At 40.8% G+C, this 24,033-nt stretch overlaps 1 protein-coding gene across 2 annotated transcripts; it reads left to right on the forward strand.

Annotated features, from left to right (window-relative positions):
• Nucleotides 1-894: 894 nt before the first annotated feature.
• On the forward strand, nucleotides 895-20,803 carry LOC101868632 (photoreceptor outer segment membrane glycoprotein 2). Of its 2 annotated transcripts, XM_005143901.3 has the most exons (6): nucleotides 895-1,734; nucleotides 6,112-6,252; nucleotides 10,261-10,384; nucleotides 13,646-14,314; nucleotides 18,216-18,462; nucleotides 19,872-20,803. In XM_005143901.3, the coding sequence occupies exons 4-6, from the start codon at nucleotides 13,734-13,736 to the stop codon at nucleotides 20,136-20,138; spliced, it is 1,095 nt and encodes a 364-aa protein (XP_005143958.1). In that variant the 5' UTR covers nucleotides 895-1,734; nucleotides 6,112-6,252; nucleotides 10,261-10,384; nucleotides 13,646-13,733; the 3' UTR covers nucleotides 20,139-20,803. The 2 variants fall into 2 exon arrangements, with proteins under 2 accessions (XP_005143958.1, XP_030900400.1); XM_031044540.2 differs by lacking the exons at nucleotides 895-1,734; nucleotides 6,112-6,252; nucleotides 10,261-10,384 and adding an exon at nucleotides 12,689-12,787.
• Nucleotides 20,804-24,033: the final 3,230 nt, after the last annotated feature.

Consider the following 24,033-nt stretch of genomic DNA (forward strand, 5'->3'; position numbering starts at 1 on the left):
TGCAGCAAGGGGGAGGGACAAAAAGAAATCTCGTGCCTATAAATCTGAGTTCTCCGTAGAGGCCGGGGCGGTGATGCTCGCTGCCGGAGCCTGCCAGCCTGCCCACCCCAACTCCACAGACAGGACCGCCGGTCCCGCACCCCCGCTGCAATGAGCCCCTCTCGGGCTGGTTCCCCGCAGCTCCTCCGCCCGGCAAACTCCTGCTCCCGTAGAGACAAACCACGAAGCGGCTCCCACGCAACAACAACGGCTGAGGCCGCGGGGGCGGTGGAGGCTCGGCCGCCCGGAGCCCGAGGGCCGCACCCGCTGAGGCGGACGCAGCGCCCCCGGGGACATCTCCGCCCGGCTGCCAGGGCCCACGGCGGCGGGCGCGCAAGTGGAAGCGGTCACCGCGACAGCCGCCGCGTCTCCTCACCTGGAACGGGGCCGAGGCAGCGGCGGCTCCTCGGGGCGGTACGGAGCAACACGGCGAGTCCCTGCGGGCCCCGCGGCGCGTCGCGGGGTTAGAGCGGCGCCCCCCGGTCCGGCCTCCGCCCCATGGCGTGCGGCACGGTCTCTATGGCGACTGCAGTGCCGGGACAGCGCCGGCCCGCCCGCGGGGAGGGGAAGCGGCTGCGCGCAGCGCAGAGGAACGCTCAGGGGGTTACGGAGGGGCCCGCGGCCATCCCCAAAGGGGTTAACCCCCTCACGGCCGCCATCCCTGCGACAGCCCCCCACGGAGCCCGGCCGCGCTGCCTCTCCGCTCTCGCCCTTCCTCAGCCGCGGTGCCACCGAGCCCGCTGTCCTCCGGGGCACCACCCGCATCCTTCTTTCCGGAGCCGTGATTGGGCAGCCGCGGAGATTGCTCCTGCGTGATTGGTTATCAGCGCGATCAATTAGGATGCCGGGGGCGGGCGCACCTGGGAGCGGTGCCGTGTGCGAGGTGGGGTGAGGGCCGCCGAGCAGCGCTCCCAGCCAGGCCGCCCAGCGCCGAGGAGCGCCCTGGATGTTGTAGTTTGCTGCCGCGCTGGCAGCGGCCCGACCGGCCGGGGCTGGGAGCGAGCCGTTTCCCGACGAGGTTCTGAGGGGTGGCGGGCAGCGGCCTATGACGGGGACCGAGGCTGGGCCGCTCCCCGCTGCAGCGCCTGCTCTGCTACTGGGGGAGCTGTGTCCTCGCTGCGGTACCGGCTTCGTCAGGCGCCTCCGGTACCTCAGTAGCCCGGGCTCGGTCATCTCCGGGCCTTACCGGCGAAGCTGCCCGCAACTGGAGGGGGCTGCCCGGGGCCTGCCTCAGCCAGGCCGCTGCCCTGCCTCCTCGGTGGCGAGAGGGTTGAGGGAAGGGGCTGAGGCGGAGGTTCCCGTGCGGTGTGCTGCAGATCCCTCACGTCGCGTCAGGTGTTGTGTCCCCCGGGGGCAAGCGCTGTCCTAAGGACACAGCAGGACTGTCGCCCATGGGCGCCAGGCTGTGGCACTAGGGACGGGTTGGGGCGTCCCTCGCCAGTACGCCCTTTGGAGTAAAGGCTTCAGCTCTCACAGGTGACTCCTCACTGCAGGCAGGACTCTCTCGCCGTGTGAGACAATGGAGCGGGTGCTCCATCGCACATGTGCCATCGCACAACAGCCGACAGGACGTGTGTGTAGGCCACGGTGTCAACCCAGAGGCTGGATCCATCTGGCAGAGCGGCAGATAGGAGAGAGCTGTTCTGTGGGAAGGGGAAGGCACAGATTTGCTGTGCTCGCAGCAGCTTGTACGAAGTGAGTAAACACACCGCAATCTTCCCCGTGTGTGAAGTTTCATTAAAGAAAGTGTTTATTTCCTTGCTGTCAGGCAAATAAGATAATGATAGTGTGAATAATTTAAGCCCTTTCTTCATTTGTCACAAAGAGATTCTAGTAAAAGAGTAGCGCTTGAAAACAGTATCTGCTACTGCTGCTTTATGAGTAGGAAGATCTTGGTACTTGTAGTTTGCAAAGGAGTTACCCAGCAGTGGGAGCTGTGAACCTAACCTAACAGAGAGCTCAAACAGTTGTGACTTGCTGTGTCAGTTTCAGCCAGATGATTCTTCCTTCACAAAGTGAACTCCCTCCAGCAGCAGGCCACCAGCTGTAGCTGTGTAGATACAAGTGATAAATGTATAGTCCTCAATATAGAGAGAATGTGTGTGTGTATAATGTCCTAACAGTTAAAGCGGTTAATAAGAAAGCTGATATTACTAAGAAATACTCATTTTGTGAATGGAAATGAACCAACCTTGATTGCAGTAGGTGGGGAGGGTTGTTTTTTCTTTTTTTTTCCTATTTTTTTTCTACTAGTACGACTACCCAATTGTGAAATGGATTTATGAGTTATGCTTACCTTTGATAGGCATTTACAATTTCTCAGATGTAAATTATTCCTCTGGAGTTACCTATTGTACCAGACTTGTCTACAGTTATTCTAGACCAGCCCCTTATACCCATTTTTACAAAACAAATATTTTCGTATATTCACTTTGAAGTAGAAAGTACTTTTCCTCCCAGACTGTAATTGAGGGTATATGAATGCCCTAACCACCTCTTATTTCAAGTAATGCCAACAACACTTCCTGTGTTTGAGGTGCAGTAGCCAGCTCATGAATATACCTGTGAAGAGTCTTTTTTGTTCTCCCAATAACTGACTTATTGCCTGAGGTGTACAATTCTTCAGGAAAATTATCTGATACTATTAAAGAGAATGAAAAGGCCTTAAACTTGTTTATCTGGTTTGTCTGTTTACCTGTTTAGCATTGCTAATCCAAAAGGTATAGCTTCTCTCATCACTTTGGAATTCACAAGTTAGCAATTCATTATGTAACATAACCATGTTATCATTCACAATATCATGGAAACCACATCATGAGCACATCTTAGCATACTGTAAGTGAGCAGGCACATTGTAGGTTTTCAAGGACCAAATAGCCTTTCCCTTCATCATCAGTTAAAGTTATAATCTGCTAGTTTTCAAATTACCATGAACTTTTCAGATGTAGACAAAACCTGAATGGTCCAAATAAAAGCCAAGCAGGGAAGAAATAAACTAAAACTTCTTTACTTCTTTCCATTTTCTCAAAAGGAAAATCTGTTTCCACTTCAGTGGAGGAGGTCTTAAAAGATCTAATCCTTTCTAATTCACTGTTCCAGAAATACACCAAGAGGTTCTTCAAGGCTTTCTGTTCTACTATTTTGGGTTCAAAGATGATGGTAAATATAACTGATACCAGCCTTTGCTCTGTCAATGCAAACTTGCGGAATAAAAAAAACCCCACATATTTAAATCTCTGTGTAAATATGGAACCATGATACTCTAGGGTTTTCTGCAGTAGTACAGGTAGCTAAGCTTTGATGCATAGTATTGATTAGGCTTGGAAAAAGTTGCCCTGTTCCCATTATTCAGGTTTTAGATTATTAGTTCTAACTGGCAATCTCAATGTAAAAATGTGTCTCTTTTTGTAGCATAACTACAACCTTTTCCATATCTTTTAATCACTTGGATTTTGTTGCTGTATCTGGCTTTGTGTAGTATTTATCTGGTATTCCATGACATACCATTAACAACAGTTTGAATGCAGAGGGAGTAAAAGGGAGATTAACTATAGAAAGTACTTCTAAATACTATTTACTCTTGCTACTGTTAGAGATGGACTAGAGGGCCAAGTGGGTAACTGGTCTGACCCTGCAGAATATTTTGTATGTTCTGGTGTAGCTATGTTTTGTATGGGAGTTTATCATGCAGCCTTTTAATCAATACATCAAACATATGTGAATGAAGAACCACCTCTGAATCTGCATGAAATGATAATGAGAATTCTACATCCTCCTCTAAAGTCAGAAAGCTCTTGCAAGCATATTCAAGTGCAGTAGCCCAGCACAGATAAACATTTAACCCTTATGTGACTGTGAATTAATCAAGTCATTTTAGTTTACTCCTACTTGTATAGAAAGAAAAGGGGGAAGAGCAACCTCTAACTCCAATCTGTTGAGGATCTCTGAGTCTGTTCCTACTATGAGTATTCTCTGGAAGGTGAATTCTTACATGTACATTATATTTCTCTGTGCGGGTAAACAGTATACCTAAATATTTCTTCTTGAAACTATTACATTGCTTTTATTATTCCTGAGAAACACTTACACAGAAATAAAGTTAACATTTGTATCATAAATTATACAAAAAATGTTACTTTTATAAATAAATTATTAAAATTGCAGGAAGGGGAAAATCATTATTTGCACAGCAAAGGTTCAGATTTTGCCAAGAGGTGAATTTCACTTTGGATGGAGAAGAACAAGTACTGGAAACAATTGTTTGCTGGTTTAACTTTTCTGAAGTCAGAATGATTGCATCAGCAGAAATTTTAGTCTGTTACTTCCAAATGGAGGGATAATGAAGTTACTTAGCAAAGTCAGTCAACAGCTCTAAACCACTGCAAATGGACACCTCTGTGCAATGTAAATCAATAAAGTAGACTGTCTTCTCTTAGTTCAATTCAAAATATCTAGCTTGGCTGGAGACTGCAAGGAGAAAAAAGAAAAGCACTGCAGATCAGAACTCTGAAGTCAGAGAGCAGGAGGTTACTGTTAGGATTACTCCAAATTCCAAAGGCTTACCTGCCCAAACTTTATTATAACCAAGTAGTTGTTATGGAAAGCTCAGGGGTGAGAGGAGGAGAGAGAGAGAAAAATGGCAGTGTGAAAAATAATTCCCAGTTCTGCAAATATGTTCTAACATGTCTAATATAGCTTCAATATATAATAATAAGTATTAAGTCATCTACTGATGCAATAAATAGAACTGTTCTGAATTTTAAAAATATAGAAACAAGACAAAGTGACAGCAAACTTATTTCTGGACAAACTTGGATACAGTTCTAGCTTTAATTATTTTTTGTTATTTTAAAAAGAATAGGGAATGAGAATATACCCACATAAAAACTCCCAATAGCTTGCTTTCTTGTTTGAAGCACTAGATCAGAACTTCCGAGATTGTTTGTAGATGGAACACAACTTTCTAGTGTTTCAACTTCTGCTTTCTTAGGCTTCACAACAGGTAATCATGGAAAGATAAGTTTGCTTTCCTGGAAATCTTCCTAGTGGGATAAGTGAGAATTTTCATCAGTGTTTTTTTGTTTGGAATGAATGATTTAATGTTTCATCAAGGAATCTTCAAAAATCAAAAACCTGTACCTATGCACATATCTGCTGATGGAGAAGGGTGACATGAGGAACAATGTGTGACACCTTCTGAATTCTGCTGTTATTTTCTTCAGATGAACGTGTATGGGAGTGGATGATTCATCCTGTGAAGTACAGACTCCTTGTTTTCCAATACATTCATTGGAACTTCTTAGCCTAGACATCAAGGTGTTTGGGTTACTTGTTTATTTCTTTATGAGTCAGAAGTTCTCACTAATGTTTCTGCTTAGTTAACCATAGAATAGGAGACAAAGCTCCAGATTTTTTTTTTTAGAAAGTCAGAAATCAAATAATTGTTATAAAAGAGAAGTGACAAAAGAAAGATAGCAAGATGCACAGACTTCCTAAGTACTCATTTCCAAGAGGTTCAGTTAGTCAGTAAATGAACATCCACCAAATTCTAGAATTTGTTGAAAATTGCAGTTAAAACTTGGTATATAAATGGAGATGGAAACAGTGTTCTCACTGAAGAGGAAAAAGGTAAACATGTTTTATAAGTTCACATTTCAGGTAAAAGTCAATGAGCACAAGAAATATTGACCAAGGATGGGGTAGGACTTACAGAGTTTTGTAGATGTTTAAGCAGGTATCCTGTTCATAGCAAATGAAAAATCACAAGACCTTGAGACATCGAATTCAGACCTTTTCCCAAGGAAGGACTATGTGTCCTACAATATTCCCAGCTGATACTTGTCAATCTCTTCTAAAAGTATACTGTTGATGGAAATCAAGCTTTTTCATGGGCTGTTTCACTGTTCTCACTAAAAGAAAGATTTCACCTATCATTTCTCCACCTATCATCAAAGGAATTTATTTGCTTCCTCTGTCCAGCTACCTTAAAATTGCTTGAACACTATTTTTACCTCTCACCATCAGTCTTCTCTGCAGTAAAAAAACTGAGTTTCTTCCATCTTTTTTTCATAGATTGTTTCAAGACACAGTGTCAATAAGCATGAAGTCACTGCTGAAGGGACTTCAGACAAAGATCTTGGATCTTTTTCAGAGGAGCAGTAAGAGCACTGTGTCCAGGTGGTGGGTTTGGTCTGTTTGACAGCTTCAGAAACTGTGAGTCTCTTTTTCTTCTTTTGGTAACTGTCTTTTTTTCTTTCTAAAAGAATCTGATTCCCTACAAGATGTCCTGAGTAATATTGTTCAGTTCAATAGTGTCTAGAGAATGAAAACCAGCACCAACACCAGGTTTATAATAAGGTGTCAACAGGGAGACTTTGTGATTAGTATAGGAGGTCTGTTCGAGGAGAAATGTGAGAGTGTATATCTGACTACTTTGCTAGGGGAGAAAGGGTCAGTTGGCAGTATAGTGCACCCAGGTATTGATGCTCTGAGATATGGAACAGAAAATGGAAATTTTACTTCATGATGTTAGGGGAATTTTGTTGGAAACCTTCATAATGTGTGTGTAATTCCATTTTGCAAAAAGCTTCCTGATGACTGGCTTGTGATGATCCATAGTGAGGAAGGTACGAATGTGAAAAGCAAGATTGCTGCACGGTCTAATTATGAATAGGTTGTAAAAATGCATTAGCCTTCAAAAAAAAAATTATGGCCAAGGTGGAAGTTTTAGGTTACCAACCAATTTAAAATACAGATTCATTTTCTATAGACAGCTGGTCTGATTTAAAGGTAAATACCCTGTTTCTGTGCCTTAGTTTTCCATTTGTAATGACTCACCATGAATCAGGAGTGGATGACTCAGAGGTTATGGACAGTACAGCTCCTATGGATTGAAATCAGAGCTGTCTTGACAGGTACCCACATGGTGTTTCCCGTAATATACAGGAGCCCTGAAGAACAGCAGGACATGTGCACTGCACTTCATGCAAGCCTGCTATAATCTCCCTTTTGCCTGAGTCTGGCTCCAGCATTCATATTGTTATAACCTTTAAACATCTAAAAATGAAAATTAATAGTACTTCTTTTTCTGATTTGTTTGTGGTGGTCTTCAGGCAATTAAATGAGCTGCCATGACAGTATCTGTATTTTGCATGGTATAAGGGTCTTCTGGTACAACAGCAGTACAGTGCAGCTGTAGCTACAAAATATATGATTTACTTAGTTCATGTGGCAGTATCTAGCATGTGATTCTTAACTTTACTAAAGTCCTGAATATGGACTCCCCCTCTGAAGCACTGACATGTTAAAGAAACACTCTGAAGCACTGACATGTTACTAACTGCTTGTGTCAGACCTAGTAAGTGCCTCCAGTTTTAGTCCATCACTCCAAGATCTCTTCTCATTAGTTATCATTTTCATTAAACAGAAGATGAAATGGAAGGCCATTGGAATATAAAAACAAAGCATTAACTTTTGGAAACTAGGTGTAAAATTAAAATTTGCAGCATGCACCATCCCAACTAGCTCTTTGGGCTAATTCAGCATACATCTGTCCTTGCTTGTGGACTTATATATAAATGGTACTAAACAGATGAGTAATTGGCCTAACATTTATTAAATTTACCTCTTTCAGATCCTAAGCCACAGCACAGTGATCTCCACTGTTAGCAAGAAAGTGGGTGGTAGATGGCAGACCTACATGTAATCACTCCTGCTGAGGTACAAAACGCTACTCTATCATTGTGGTCTTGGTGTCCAGACTTCCCAACGGGTTTGTAGGAAAGTGCATCATGGTTATAGATTGCCATACTAATTTCTGAGCAACTTAACTTTTAATATTAACTTTGCAGCTGAAACCATTTCCCAGTACAACATGGAACAAAAAGTACAGGTAACATTGACCTCTAAGTGCAATAACATTGGATTTAAGTAATTTCCTACAATGATACATTCCTGAGCTTGCCCTAGATGTGAGAGTGACCTCTGATTTCTCTAACATAAATAAAGTAAAGCTTCTTACTTTGCACTGTAGGAAAAGAACTACATACAGCAGCACTGCCATCTTCTGCTTGCTTGCTTTCATGCATGCAAGTACTGGGTTTATATCGCAAAACAACAACAGGGAAGGTGCATTTTTCTACTAGTAGGTATCTGAGGCAATAACATTTTCTAATACTCAGGGGTAACATATGTCTGGAGTTCCACAGATGTGTGGGTTTTGACACAAGAACTTTTTCTGGGAACAGAAAACGATATCAGACATTTATCCAGGATTTCTAATATATCCCATTCCAGCCAAAGCAATACCTCAAAAATCTCAGGCAAATGCATGCATTTATGTACTTGTGCTGTCCACAAGGAATATATTTCACTTGTTGGATATGCTCTGTAGAGTTGATCTGTACACAGTTGTACACATTTGAACAGATCTACTATTCTTTGTGGTTTGCATAAGTACAGCACATCCGAAGTATGAATGATTCATGTGCACAGGACTAATTCACTGTGGTTGAGGTATCTTTGATCCTATGCAAGTGTTTGTGTGGTCCATATGCAGTAGGTCCAACAGGTCCCAGATGTATCACATATGCATTTGATCTGAAGTTTCCTGGATGGTGCTGTACAGCAGCACATAAGCAAGATAGAAAGCTGGAGGCCCTACCTCAGGTATTTCTGTTTGAAAGATTAAGATATGGTAAATGATATTTTTCTGAACTGAAGTTGCCCACAAAGGGCACATGGAGCCTGTATGGCTCCAGGGATGTGCCACACATCAAGGAAGCAGCTCTGTGAAAGTTTGCCATATGGTATCAGTCAATGCACTGTTGGATGGAGCTTTCAGCATAACCATTAGTTATGAGTTTGATTGTATCAGAGAAACTAAAAAGGGAGAGAATTTCATTGTATGACTATCCTGCTGGGACATGTCCTTGGGGTTTTTCACCCAGTGGAGGTACAGAGTGACATTGACAGTTATGATCCTTCCTTTTCTATGCAGTAATGCATGGAATTACTTCTGGCAAGCGAACAAGTCCTGGTTGTTTTTAATTCTTAGAATATTGGAGTTAGATATTCCAGTCTCTGCCTTACTCAGGACTTTGATAGACTGAATTGCTGTGATAACTAATCTGTTACCTTTCCTAAGTGTGATAATACTGATGCATGCAGAGGGGTACAGATAATATTTGCAGAAGCATGAGACTTTCAAAAAGGTGGGGGAGGCATATTCCCATAATACAGAGTTAGAATAATATCATGGTACGGGTTTATTGCTCATCATTATCTGGGAGAGGACTTATTAGCTGAGAATATCCACATGCACTGCTATCCCTGGTACAGAGTCCCTCGCAGTCAGTCGGTTGGAACTAAATGATCTTAAGGTCCTTTCCAACCCTAACTATTCTATGATTCTATGTGTGTTCAATGGACTCTGATGCATTATGAACTCTATAGACCAACCCTGGTCCTGCTGAGTGATTCAGTTCTGGTACCAACATCACCACTAACTTGATCGAGCATTGCTGCATATTCAGCTTGTTGCTATTGCTATTATCAGTTCAACCCAGCAATGTGCATCCCACATATTACTACAGGCTGGGCTCAGAAATGCCAGGGAACAAGATGCTTTTGGTTCTGGCTTGAGATAAAGCTTTTAAAGAGCCTAGGACAGAGGTTTCTGCTAGATTATTCTTGAATCTGGAAATCTTCCCAAACCACAATCTATTGTGAGTCATACAGTATGATCCAATTGGTCTTGGTAATTTGAATTCCTTTCTTGAACAGAGTCAGAGTCAGTACAGACAACAGATGATTCCATCCAAAAAATATGGAATGATGGGCAAGGCACATAATAGCAAGTGTAAATGACGATTGCTAAGACAGATTTTTCTCTTCAGACAGAAGCACAAAGTTTCATTCTTCTCTCTCTTGAACCCACACTTATTGTTAAGAGCAAGTTAAGAACTAATGAAGGCATTAGCAGGTACTGAAGAAGAGTCTGCTGCTTGCTAGCCAAAACTTCTGGGGTGCAAGGTAAAAGAAGTTACTATAAATGCATTTTGTTGGTGAGATCTCAGCTCACACTCAGCTAAGTGGCCTGTTTTGCAGGACTTAACCTGGTGGCATAAGAACCTTGAAATAAATCTCTTAGCTACGATTAGAGATGAGAGATTAGCACAGGCAGGAGAGCTGAAGTCTCTTTCTTCATCTCTTCTGGGACAGAAGAACTACACAGACATCAGGAAATCAGTACTTCGGTCTTGCTCAGGATGCCTGATCCAGGTATTTTCTCCACTGTACTCAGCAAGTTGCCAGTTTCAAAATCCCATTCAGTCCTCTGAAGCAGGTTAGTGGTTTCTTTTACAGATAGGAATGTGTGTTTAGCAAAAATGGTGGATTTTAGTGAAATTGGTAAGATGGGTTTCTTTATGATAAAAATGCAAACCAAATTTCTGTGGAAAATTTGCATCTAATAAGTAAGTGTTATGTAAAACTGAATAGTTGTGCTGTGTCTTGTTCTATCTAGCTGGGGGAAATTGATACCAAAGGAACAGGTATGTGGCATTTTGGAAGCAAAAAGCTACTTGCCATATGCTGATGGAAGCTGTCTTTGAAATGAGTTAAACAAGGTAAATTTGAGAACGGTACTGATAATATGGGAGGGATGTCCACATTTATTTGGCTTCCTCTATTGAAAGAAGTATTTCTCCCTTTATAGAATAAATTAACTTGTTCTCCCATAGCTGGGATAAAAATGTCTGTGTGTATGTGCTTCATACTTCTGGAGTGCCTCGTGTGCAATGGCATGGTGTGTTTCAAAGAACTTTGCTAAAGGTGCTTGTTCCATTGAACTACTGGGAGCATTGGTGGTTTTACAGTAGCCCACTGTCAAATGTAACTTGGAGAAGAACAGATGCATATTGCAGAACAAGACAATAACACTTCTAGCTCATAACTGCACCTCAATTATTTCAGCTGGAAGAAATGTCTTCATTATGATCAAAAAAAGTGAATTCCAATACATCTTATGCTAATAAATATATTCAATACTTCATTGAAGAGTTGGGAAAAGAATAATGTCATTGTGTGCTCACAAAAGTCATCATGATGGGAAGAGAGTCATCTAATTATCTAAAATAAATTCAGTAAATAATAGGAAAAATGATTCAAAGAGAAGTATCCACACAGAAGCTGGGACTGCAGGAACGGAGTAGATAAGTTGTTCCTCTGTCCCAGACTCGATGCACCCAAAGTTTCATGAGAAGCACAGTGTATCTTTGTGCAATCCCAGGTATATCAGTGACAGCCAGGATCAGTCATCGAGTGGTCACTGCACTACAACAACCAGTGATTTCCCCCCTTTTCCTCTGGCAGTACAGCTCATATGAAACAGCAGGTCTTATTGCACTAGAGGACTGTAGTACCTCTGTTAGATGCATGTGAATATTCCATGAAAATTGGTCTTACAACAATATTGAAGTTGTACTGAGGAAGCTGGAAATACCAGATGAGAATTACTGGAGGCAAGGACTTGAGGAAAGTTGCTTTTGCACAGATATTTTTCATTATTTTAACCTCAGGCATCTAAAAATGGGTGAGGGAGCTCTGTCAGAATAGCTGTATGAGATGGAATACACCCCTGCTTATGGAATTCAGCTTCAAGTTTCTTTATGGATCAAATATGACAAAGTCTTCCAAAATCAACAATGCTTCTTGAGTGATGGATTTTTAAATAAAGATAAAGCTGTTTATAACTTTTATTCAAACATTAAAGCAAAAGATGTTTGGCAAGCAGGGTGTTCTCAGTGCCACTGTAACTGTACATGTGCCTAACATTTCAGAGGCATTGTGTAAATACACAAGTGTATTTCACAGTAGTGAACAGGGAGTGGTGCATTCATGTACACTGGCCATTGAACATGAGTTGCTTATCAGCAGCTAGGGGATTTCACAACAGATTCTCTCTATTGTGAGCTCTGAGACCTGAGTATCAGGGGCAAATAAACCTATTTGCAGCAGCCATCTACAGCTATTTAAGTTCAAGTCATGAACTGCTTAGCTGGTGAAGCAATCAAAGATACTGTCTCCAGGCTTAGACAGGCTGTCAGCTGAATGCATATGGAGACTTAATTCTGTGCCAGCAGAGCATGATCTTTTTGAATGAGGTCTGAAGAAAATTGTAGAAGATCAGTGTGAACAAAGTGTTGTAATTTTATGAATTACTATTATCTGAACTTGCTTGTACAGAGGTGTCTACCAATAATCAGTATTTCATAATTATAACTGATATGCTTATAACAGTATGGTCAGAATCAATATTCAACCATAACTGATAATCAGCCTTAACAATCATTAAAATCAGCACCTTGTTTTTAAAGTCAGATAGCTGCTGGCCTCAATACCTTTGGAAATAAGAAAAATACTGTGCATTTTTCACACTATTCTCTGTATTGCACAAAATATACAAAAATTAATAGTTTTGAGGGGAAGAAAAGCAGGAGAAAATAAATCAACAAAAAATAAGTAGATCTCTGAGGCATTAAAATGTTCTTATGTTGAAATGCATGAAGATGTCTAACCATATCCTGATATGAATGGAACAACCTGTTCCTCACCTCTAAAACAGAACTGACTCCTGCCAACATGCACAGATGAAGATGCTGGAATGCCATTACCTTTTTAAATTGTAGTCTACAACAATCTGCTTACCCCATGTTAAACTTTGTTGCAGCTGTGGATCCTTTAGTGGGTAGGTATAGCCCTACTTCTGTACCGCTAGTCTGCTGGTGGTTTTCATGCTGGGTTAACCAATACCAGTTTTATTCAGAGTGAAGTAGTAGCATCCACTAGCTTAAAAATATTATACAAGTATAATGCTGCTTATACTTCCGTATTTCCCCAAATTTACAGGATTATGTTTTACAGTCAATAAATGCCATTGTATTAGTGGAATTAGATGAGTCTATAAACATATAAATGAGGAAAGGCAATCACAAAGCACCAGAAGCATTGAAGAGAGGTAAAAAGATCATTGCTTGATCCTGGCGTACTGCAGCATAGTTCTACATGCACATTGCATACACTGAAACACATTGTCTCCAGCTCCAACAGGTTTTATGTCTTGGATGCTATTAGCTGCTTTCCACCTGTGATTGTAATATAACTGGAGAGATGCAAAGGGGAAGTTACACAACATTAGTAGTGCTGCAGAGAAGCAAGGTTAAAAGTGCTGGGGAAGACGGTATCTTTTCTTAGGTCCACTAATAGCTAGGGAAAACAAGATAGACCTTGAAACACCAACGTTCTCCTTCAGCTGTGAAACTGAAATACTGATTTGAAACTCAGGGGGGTTCCTCTCTGAACATATTTTATGCCCATCATTGTGACCTTTGAAGAGAAAAATAAGAATCTGCAGATCACATGGGAAAGTTATTAAAGGAAATAGCACTGCATCAGCTACTAGGAAGAAAAGTAACTGTTACAACTGAAATTCAATCTATAAATGTCACTGGGGGACTCCCTTGGCAGGGCTCAGGGCTACAGTTTCCTGTAGCCTCTATAAATACCTGGTCAAACAGACAGTAATCTCTCTCTCTCTCCCCTTCAGATTTCTGCTGCATGCCTTGGATAGATGCTTCCAATCAGCTTACAAGCTTTCCTTGACCTACGCTTCCTTTCCTAACTCTGATCCGACTATGGCTGTCCTCAAAGTAAAATTCACCAAAACTAAGAGGGACAAATTGGCTCAGATCTTATGGATCCTCAACTGGGTTTCTGTAGTGAGTGGGATCATTCTCTTCAGTCTTGGCCTCTTTCTGAAAATAGAGATTAAGAAGCGCAATGAAGTGATGGCAAAAGGGGATGTTAACTCTGTCCCCAACATGCTGATCTCTGTAGGGGTCATAGCATGTATCATCAACTTCCTGGGTGGTAAAATCTGTTATGACTGCTCAGATAACAACAAGTTCTCTCGATGGAAACTAGTTATGCTCCCATACATCGTGTGCACCTTCTGTTTTACCTTCTGCATCCTGGTGGGTGCTCTCATGTGCTATACCATGAGGAACGAGCTGGAAGAGTCTCTCTATCTGGGACTGAGGGATGCTATTAAGTTCTATAAGGACACAGACATACCTGGACGATGTTTCTTAAAGAAAACAGTGGATATGTTACAAATTGGTTTCCAATGCTGTGGAAACAATGGCTTCAGAGACTGGTTTGAAATTCAGTGGGTATCTCATCGTTACCTGAATATGGCTTCCAAGGAAGTTCTGGAGTAAGTATTTATTAGTCATAATGAAATCTAGAAAAACTCATTCAAGAAGGTGAAGCAGATAGTAGTTTTGACTGGACCATAGTCTCTTAATCAAAAAACTGTAGAATGACCATGTTACTCACAATATATGCTACCTACATGCACAATCAGAACTTACTTTTTGCTGACTTTTTAGCAAAAGGGATGTTAAGCAAAGCAAGGATTTATCTTTCCTTTTTTAATGTGATGAATTAGCTACTTCAAAATTTCCATTATAGTGAACTGATACTGGAAAGAAAAAAGGGTTCTACCATCAGTACCTTGCACAGTCAATCCTAAACACTGAAAGATCTTCCTCCTTCAAGATACTAGGCTGCAAATCTAGGTTCAGTTCTATATGTTCACATATGAGAAACTGCCAACACCATGTACACTGCATAAAAAAAGGAGAAAACCCCTTGAATTTTTTGGGGCAGGAAGGGGGTGGTTTTTCTCATGATGTAGCACTTGTGAAATGATATGGCCAAAAAGAAGAGTTTGCTTATTCTTACAATAAATAGAAAACTTAACAATATTCATAAATATGAAAGTTGACAAGCCAGTATATAATAATTCTTCTAAAGCTGAAAATAAGTCTTCCCTGATGACAGTGGAAACTATGTCTGTTCTTGGGAAAGAAACACAAAAAGCTTGACTGGCATTTCTCAAGTATCCTGTTTTGCTGAACTCAAAAATCGGTGTCAGTAAAGCCAAAGGAAGAGAGACCAAAGATCTCACATTCACAGCATTTGCAACTGGAAACTACCATCAAAGCAAAGCATATATACAGAGCTGCAAACATCTCGGAGGACAGGACCTAGGCAAATATAGACAAGATGGCACCAACATGTGTAAGGCAGTTGGCCATGGAAATAAAGCAAGCTGTAGAACAAGTGTTCTTGAGAGAGAAGTTGGAAAGCAACAGTGACACAAAGCAGACTTACCTAAGAGATTTAAATCCTGGTTCTACACTGAAAAGTTACATGACAACAAAGATGGTCCACAGGAACTTAAGAATAGTATCTTACTGTAAGGAGTAAAATACACAGCCTTCTATTTCTGAGACATGCAGAAACAGTAATGTTTCACCCAGGGTCTTAGCCAAACTGTTTTCCTCTGCAGGTTCACCTGTGCTATGCCCTTACTTAGAAAATACACTGTTAGGTTAATTTTTGCCCCATGTAGGGAGAAGATGCCATTAGGGTGTGTGAGAGAGAAGTAACTGCTCTGCAGAACTTCTTTTGCTGCATGTGAATTGGGTCAACTCCATCTTGATTGAGATGGAACTTCATGCAAGAATGTAAGTTGGTGCTGTATAACCAAATTATACAGTGACTTCCAAAAATCTAGTAGTGAATCATTTGATAGGAAATCACTGGAAGCAGAATCCAGCTGGTTCAGAAAGGATGGAGAAGGAGCCAAACATTTTCCTTATTTTTATCTTGCACTGTACGTCAGTTAGTACTTGGTAGATTAAGAGGCAAAGCATGTGAGAGCTGACATGCTGCCAGTTGGCATGTGACCTTGCAGAACTGAACTTTTCACCTTCCTTCATAATCCTCTTCCCTCTCTTCTGCATCTCCATTGTCAACATCATGATGTGACAAGAAATGGGGAGTCAATGGGAAGCAGGAGGATGAGGCAGGCTACAGCAGTACAATCCTATAATTGCTTATCATTAGTTGGGTAAAAATTGCCTTTTCATAGTCTCAAAAGCAAGTTTTGCTTTGCAGTACTGTAATGACTTTGAATTGCAACAACAAATAGCAGTGAGTGTCTTACTCCCTCAGCTCTGCTACTGAGGTCTTCCCTTCTAACATTACCAAGATACATCATTCCTTAATTGCCACTAGGAAGAGGAAACATGATGGCAAGAAGACATCACCCAAGTCTGGAAACTGCAAATGTTGTCAGTAGGAAGAAGATTCCTCCTTGTAACATGTGGCAGGAAGCAAAAAAAATAATTAAATTGGTGGTTGGGATCAAAGAAAGCTTAAAAGCCAGTGTAAGAGATTGTGTTTTAACCATTTTAGATGCTGTATGGTATTTGGGTCATGTCACTGAAATATGCAGGGTGTTCTGCTGGCCCAGGGAAAAGCTTTCCTTTCACAGTGTACCGGCCTTCCTTTCCTGCCTCTGTGAGGTTTCTTTTCTCCTCCCACATTCGAGCATTCCTGTTTGTACCTCTTTGGCTCCCATTCTTGCTTCCCTCCCAGTGAGTGGTTTTCCCTCTGCCTCTTACACAACTTGCACACTTAAGTCTGGTTTCAATAGATTATTTTGGTTCTTTTGCACTGGTTTCATTCTGTTGCCATTACCAGGAATATGATGGCCACAAAGTGAAGACTGAAGATGGAGAGGAGTTCACACCTAAGCCACTCCTAGGTGGGAAATGAAAGATGAACTTCCTGACTTAGAAAGATCTTTCAGGAAGATATTTTTGACACAGTGTTAAACAAAACACACCACCCCCCAAAAAAAAGGGAAAACAAAGTTTGGAGGTTGTATTTAGCAGGCCCACAGCAATAAAATGAAGGCAATTATTCTGCTACCCCAGCACAGCCACAGATACTCAACTTCCTCCCAGCTTATGTTTCTCTTGAAGGATAAATTTAGTCCCAAAATGCTAGAAGAGCACTGAACCACAGAGTTTCTACTTTCTGTTCACCTGATGAGCTTCTTGTGATGACTTCTTTCCATTTAATTTAGATCATCTGCAGTGGAGCAGGAAAATATGATCTGTGAATGTTAATAAATGAGGAAAAGTTTTGGAAAATATTAAAAATTCTACTATTAGCAAGTGCTGACAGCTGGATTTCTCAGAGAAAGTTCTTTCATGTATTCTGGCTCCCTAACAAAGGCTAAAGGGCATCGTCTTCATTAAAACAGATTCTCACCTGTGGGGCTACCTCAGGAAATAAGACATCTGTGATGAGCATGAAAATAGATACATGCTTGAAGACTACTTCCCCAAAGTGTGAGAGCATCTCTCAACCTATTAGATACTCTCCACATTATGGAAAACCTATTTCTCTGAAGAGCCTTCTGAGAATAGAAGTCCTCATAAGGGCCCATGAGCATAAGAGCAGATAATACAAGGAAAATAGATGTCAAGGATTCATTTAACTGCTCCAGAAACACTTGATTAATCTGAGACTCAGTTCTCTTTCCAGCGTATGATTCGCTTGTTCTCCCTCCAGTTTCTTTATCTTTCTTCTTTCCCACTTATTTCTCTCCTGATCTTATATGGAAGGGGAAGAGAATAATTTCAAGCAATAAATATAAATAGTTTCAAAAGTTACAGAAAGCATAGTTATAAGAAGTAGAAACTCCCTTGTGAGTCTCAAGACATGTGTTGGACCAGCCATTGCACGTGGCTACAATGATGAAATAAATGCCAGCGGACAATTTCCAGCAGTTCCTGAGGCGTGTGAAGTTGTCCTTGTATTAGGTTCTCTCTTAAGGAATGCTCATGCTGAAAATCAATCCAGAAGTGGTGAAACAGGATTTCTAGGGCCAAAACTTCCACCAGAGTTCTACCAAGATAAACAAGTTCAGAAATTGTCTTGAGTATTTTCAGCACAAATACACCCAAAAAGGCAACATCCACCCTCCCAAAAGCTGAACCCATATCTTGCATGCACACTACTGAGAACCAGATGAAATACTGTGCTGATATCACACTTCAGAAACACAGGAAAGGAAAAATATCATTTTCCTGCAGTAAACAACTTTTCCAGTTGGAAAGATATTCCCATTTTCCTGTTGTTACTTTGGAGACACGTACATTGCAGCATATTTGCATTATAGCCTTTAATAAAGATCACAGACACTGTTTGCTGCTAACAAGTTTGTAATGCCCAAACTTTCTGTCCTGCTGCAGCCGCCTGAAGAGCAATGTTGATGGGAGGTTCTTGGTGGATGGAGTACCCTTCAGCTGCTGCAACCCAAGCTCCCCACGGCCCTGTATCCAGTACCAGCTGACAAACAACAGTGCTCACTACAACTACGACTTCCTGACAGAGGAGCTCAATATCTGGGTGAGGGGGTGCAGAGAGGCCCTGCTGGAGTACTACACAGGCATTATGAGATCCATTGGTATTACAGCATTGCTTATTTGGTTGTTTGAGGTAAGCGTCATCAAAACACTTCTCAGATTAATCAGTCTTCCTGCTCTAACTACATAATAACTACAAATAACTACAGTGTAACATATGAAGAGTGCCTCAGTATCCAATAGAAAATCCAAACACACTTCAACAATGTTGCAGGACTTCCTTCAGTGTAGACAATTTCCCAGAGCAGAAGCAAAGCTCACTGAAGAACTATCAGAAAGGGTGTATATAATCCTGCATGTTTGCAGAGCTTTTTTAGTAGACTATGGCGTATTCCTTTCCCTGAAGCATTTATTGGATCAGTTACAGGATGATGCATGCAGTGACAACTGCACGGAAATGAGGTCTGAAGACTGTTTTAAATCAGTTTTAACAAATATAAAAAATGTGAGCAGGTCTTCAGCCAAATACATTAACTTTGTAGGAGAAAGTCAGCAAAGGTACTACTATCTCAAAGCCTCCTTTTTACATTCCATAGCTTCACCACATGGCGAGTGCTTGCAAACATGGCATATCTTTTCCGATGTGGATTAGACTGCTTATTATACAATCAAAATAAGCATTTCACAGGCAAGCACATACACCTGTGAAGATGCACTCTTTCTGCTGGCTGTAAACTGAATGTTGTCATCCACAGGTAAAGGACTCCACAAGAGCATAGGCTAAAATACGGGTTTCTTGTATTTTTAGTTTTCCTTTTCTGATTATTGCCATATTGCATGAATATTAGTACTGTTATTAAAATAGTTTCCAACAGTCCTCCAGCAGTGCTGGATGTAGCAGTGGTGCCAGAAACAACAAGCCTTTGGCAGCACCTTGAGAAAGCTGGGAGATGGCTCTCTCCACTCCCTTAAACATTGACACATGGGCACCATGATCTCAATATCCAGAGAACTATGGAAGTGGGGCTTTTTCCTATACTTGTATAGGCCATCCTTCTTAATTTCAGTGCATTGGCATGTAGAACACATCTGGCTTCCACATGAATGACTGGACTCCTTGGAGGAAATACTGATTTAATCAAGGTCAGGGGGAAAAAAAATCCACTGAAATTAACACACTGCAATCTATTTTTTTTTTCCCCCATGGTGACTGATAGTTCCATTAATTGATCATCCCTTCTACAGCAATTAGTTATAGTCTCTGAGGCTGCAGTGTTCCTGAGTAATCCTGGGTATTGATGTGCCAATAACATCCACGTGGGAATGATACCTGACGAATGGAGAGAAAAAAGAATCTCTCTCTATGGTATTTTTCTTCCTACAAAAATGCAATTAATTGGGAGTGGTTTGATATACTGCTGGGGTAAGGAATTTGTCTGCTTTATTCAATATTATTTATTAAGCCTGTAAATACACAAGTCAGCTGACGTGGTGGTAGGATTGAGGCTGTAATTTAATCTCTTGTTTAACTGTTTCTTACAGCTCTCCGTCCTTATTGGTGTCCGGTACCTACAAACAGCAATGAAGAATGTCCTCCTGCTAGGAGATTTGGAGGGCGAGTCAGATGGTTGGTTACTAGAAAACAGCTTTGTGGAAACTGCCAAGTACAACATCAATATCATCAAGAACCTCGGCAAAGCCAACCAGATCTCCACTGTCTCAGGCATGAATGACCCCAACATCAATGTTCAAAACACAAACTGTGACAAAACCAATGTTACAACAAAATCTATCCCAGCAGCTAGCTAGGCATGTCTTCAGAGAAGCAACATCACAAGCGTAGCTTTGACGTATCTGACATATACTGTCACTGACCAGGATGCCCTGTGACTGTAATTCATCACTCATAGTACACAGGAAAAACATACTAATACAGAATAGAGGATAAGAGACCAATGTTTTACTTGTTACTGTTGTGAATAATGGATTGAATATCATTTTGGACTCCCTGTGTATAATCAAATATGAAGAAGTTTTATCACTGGGATATTCAAAGCAGAATTACTCTTGCTTTTGAAATTATGCAAAAGTAACAGTAACAAGTCCTTTGCCTAAACAATGTTGTTTTCTATAACAATAGAATAAGCAAGAATTATGTTAGAATAAATATAAATAATGTAAATACAGTGTGTGATGTAAAAACCTGTACTGGACTTCAAGCAAGCTGTGTGATATCAATGTCAAGTGCAGTTGCTTCAATGCTTAGAAGTTTAGGCCTATACCTAAGTATGTTAAAAATAAAAAAGGGCAGATGGGGTCTGTCTGCAGTATTAGTCTGTAGAGGATGTTTTGCAAAGGCATGTAAAAGGCAAGACCATTAGAAAATTGCCTTTTCCCTGACAAAGCCTCCTAACCTCCAGGAAACAGAAATCTGGGGCTTGGTATGACAAAGAAATTTGTATCACTGTGTTTCAATAAATCTCACTGGACACTTTTCTATAAGTTGGCATGGAGTTTTTTAAAACTCATTCATGGTTTTGATGCCAAAACACAGGAAGTTTCACACGTAGACCTGTCCAGCTACACATTTTCCCCAGCCCCCATGCAGCTCATTTACTTTCATGTAAGGAGAACTTTTCACCAAAGACTAGTTAATATTTGGCAAATTAACCTTCGTGCATCAGCTACCTGCCAAGGACTGCAGTGGTGGGTACCAGTGTGATCACTTGTGAACTTAACTGAGTGTCAGCATACATCTCACAGGGAACCATCATTGTGTTGACTACTGCCAGACATTACTTAGTCATTAGACTGCTCCTTCCTATCCTGTCTAGGCATCCAGAGTCCCCATCGATACAGATGCACTACAGAAAAGATGCCAGCTCATTTCACAGCAGTCAGGATACAATTTTCTTTTTAAAATAAATACTGTCTTTGCCTTATTTGTATTAATTTCCTCTGCCAGTGGAAGGGCTCCCTGCATACCCAGCCTGCTTTACAGTGCCTGCCACAAGAGTTCGGGTTTTCTGGAGTATTTAACACCACAGCCACTGGATCAAGGAAACAAACTCAGGTAGCAGCAGACTCCATCTTTAACTCCCTGTAATTTATAAAGACAAAGATGGCATTAGCAAGACAAGCCTTTAAGCCGGAGCATCTGCTCAGATACAGAAATAAATACAATTTGGGGACACATCTTATCCTAGTTGTTATTAATGCTTAATCCAGCCAGAATTAATAACAGTACATTTGTGCAACAGCAACTTCCAGAGTAAGGAACTCACCTAAGGACAAAAAAAACCAAAAAACCTCACCTATCTCCTTTGTGAAGATCTTCATTAAAAAAATCCCTGAAACCTTTTAATAAGTCCCTGGTGAAATTGCAATGATGATGCTCTTCCTTTAAAGCTTTCTGCTTACCACTGAAAACCCTTGCTCTATACTGATCATAAAGAAAAAATAGTAAGAAATATACAAATAGACCACATTTAGCATTTCATACTTAAAACTGAACACAAGTAAGCTTTCCTTAGAAGCTAGGAACCTCCCTTCTGCAAACTGTTTTGGGGGCTTTTTTTAACTGCAATAATACAATCACACAGTTCTCTACAACATAGGAATCATGTTTAAAATCTAACAAGTTTTTTGGCTCACGTGCTTTGTATCAGTTCAGGCTCTGCCTCTGGCATGCAGTACTTTAACCAAGCACCACAAAGCTCATGAAACATGGGTGAGGTCCTTCTTCATGAGGAGACTATCACTTTGATGGATGATCTTGTCCTGCCCCCAGATGTCAGTTAACTGAGGCAGACTGCCCGGAATATGTAAGTCAAATTGCTCAATGAAGTTCTGTATAAATCCAAATTGACAAAATCAGTATTCCTGGATCATGAGCAGTATCATGACATTGAGATACACTGGGTTTGCCACTTGCAGTAAAGGTTAGCATGATTCACGGAGAAAAATGGGATTAAAAGATTGGAGTCTTTTTATCATCTGGAATGAGTACTCTTCAGGCCGCCATGGTATCGGCAGGATAACCTTCAAGTGGAAACCCTGGATTACCTCTCTCCAAGTACCAGACAGTGTCACAATTCTTGTACACAGAGACTAGTATTACATTTCAGGCACTACTGAGGATGGAGACAGAAGGTTCCACAGTCTAATGAAAATGATTAACCACAGATCTTAACAAATACTTGAAATGATAATGGAATCCACAGTCTCCACTACCTGCTTTGCCACATTTCACTGAGGTTCATCCACTCAAGCATGAAGCCTAGAAACATCTTAAAACTGACAGTTTTCAAGTTATTTGACAACTTGTAATTAAACAGCCCAACCTATACTCCTTTTTGACACTGATATCATGAACAACAGTCAGAAATAAAAATGAAACTTAGGTCCAGTTTTAATATTTCACATTTAACTTGATACCTGGTCTCCTCTTACTCACCATTACTCAAAATAATATATATAATCCCTTTGAATTTTAGCTTGCTCTCCCCTTCAACACACATTTCCTTCATACAGCTTCTTTTCCATGTATGCTTTCAATCATACAGAATGTAAATTTAGAGAATGTAGCCAGGATTGGAAATAGCTGGGTCTGAGAGACTTGTATAAAACTGGATTTTCATTATTATCCATTTGTTTTCTGTATCAACACCCAAATTTAGCCCACCTACAATACACAGATAAAAAACACATAAAAGACATTGTGCCACAGAAATGAAACAACTTTCAGTTTTGAAGAAAGTCTGAAGATGTTGTCAAATAATACATTAAAAGAATCCAGTTAACAAACTTAGATATTGTATCGCAGATATGACTCTTTACAGTGGAGACAACTCAAGGATGTTGTTCTAGAAAATAAAGTGGATTTCAACCATAAAGCAAAGCATTTAGAGTCCTCCCTCTAATAGTTTTGTACATTTATACACTGCACCTTGAGATTTTCGCTATGCAAGAAATAGTGCTGTGGATTCCTTCCTTCCCCCTTTTATTTTCTCCCCATTGAATGGGCTTCTTTTTCTAATGTTCTTAATGACATTTTTGCTTTATATTTTAATCTATCTACGTTTACCTTTTGCCTTTACAGGAGCTGGTTCTTAAAAAACATTTACTAGGAATAAGCAGAGAGTAACATCATCAACACCCATACTCTGTAAGCTTCAAGGTACTCAAAGCTAGAGCAAAGTTAACAAGAAAGCAATGACTGCCAGCAGCTTGGAACATTGACATTTGATGTTTCTATGTCAAGGACTTCTTGGCTGTTTGCTCAGCTCTGTAATAAAATTGAAGTATCATATAGCACATTAGACCAGCACCATAAAATATCCCTTCCTAGAGGTTAAGCATCTGACAGACAATATAGCCAGTTCTCCTTTGAGAAGCTAGAAAATCAGAATCACTCAACTGATCAGTGAAAGGACATCTGAATATTAAATTCTGCACTTAAGACTTAATTTACAAACTGAGGTAAGACATTGCAGGAATTTACGTCCATAAAATGCAAGGACACCTTTCAAGGGGAATATTCCCTTAAATAAGAAAAAGCATGCCACCATTACCAACTGGCTCACTGATAACACAGATCACTGGATAATTGGTATTGTTTACCAACCGTTTACTAAGTCTGCTCCTTTTCCATACTGACAGATGCTGCTATAATGCTCTTGTAAAATGAACTGTGAAGTGTCAA

The sequence above is a fragment of the Melopsittacus undulatus genome, chromosome 4, assembly GCF_012275295.1.
Source record: "Melopsittacus undulatus isolate bMelUnd1 chromosome 4, bMelUnd1.mat.Z, whole genome shotgun sequence".
NCBI lineage: Eukaryota > Metazoa > Chordata > Aves > Psittaciformes > Psittaculidae > Melopsittacus > Melopsittacus undulatus.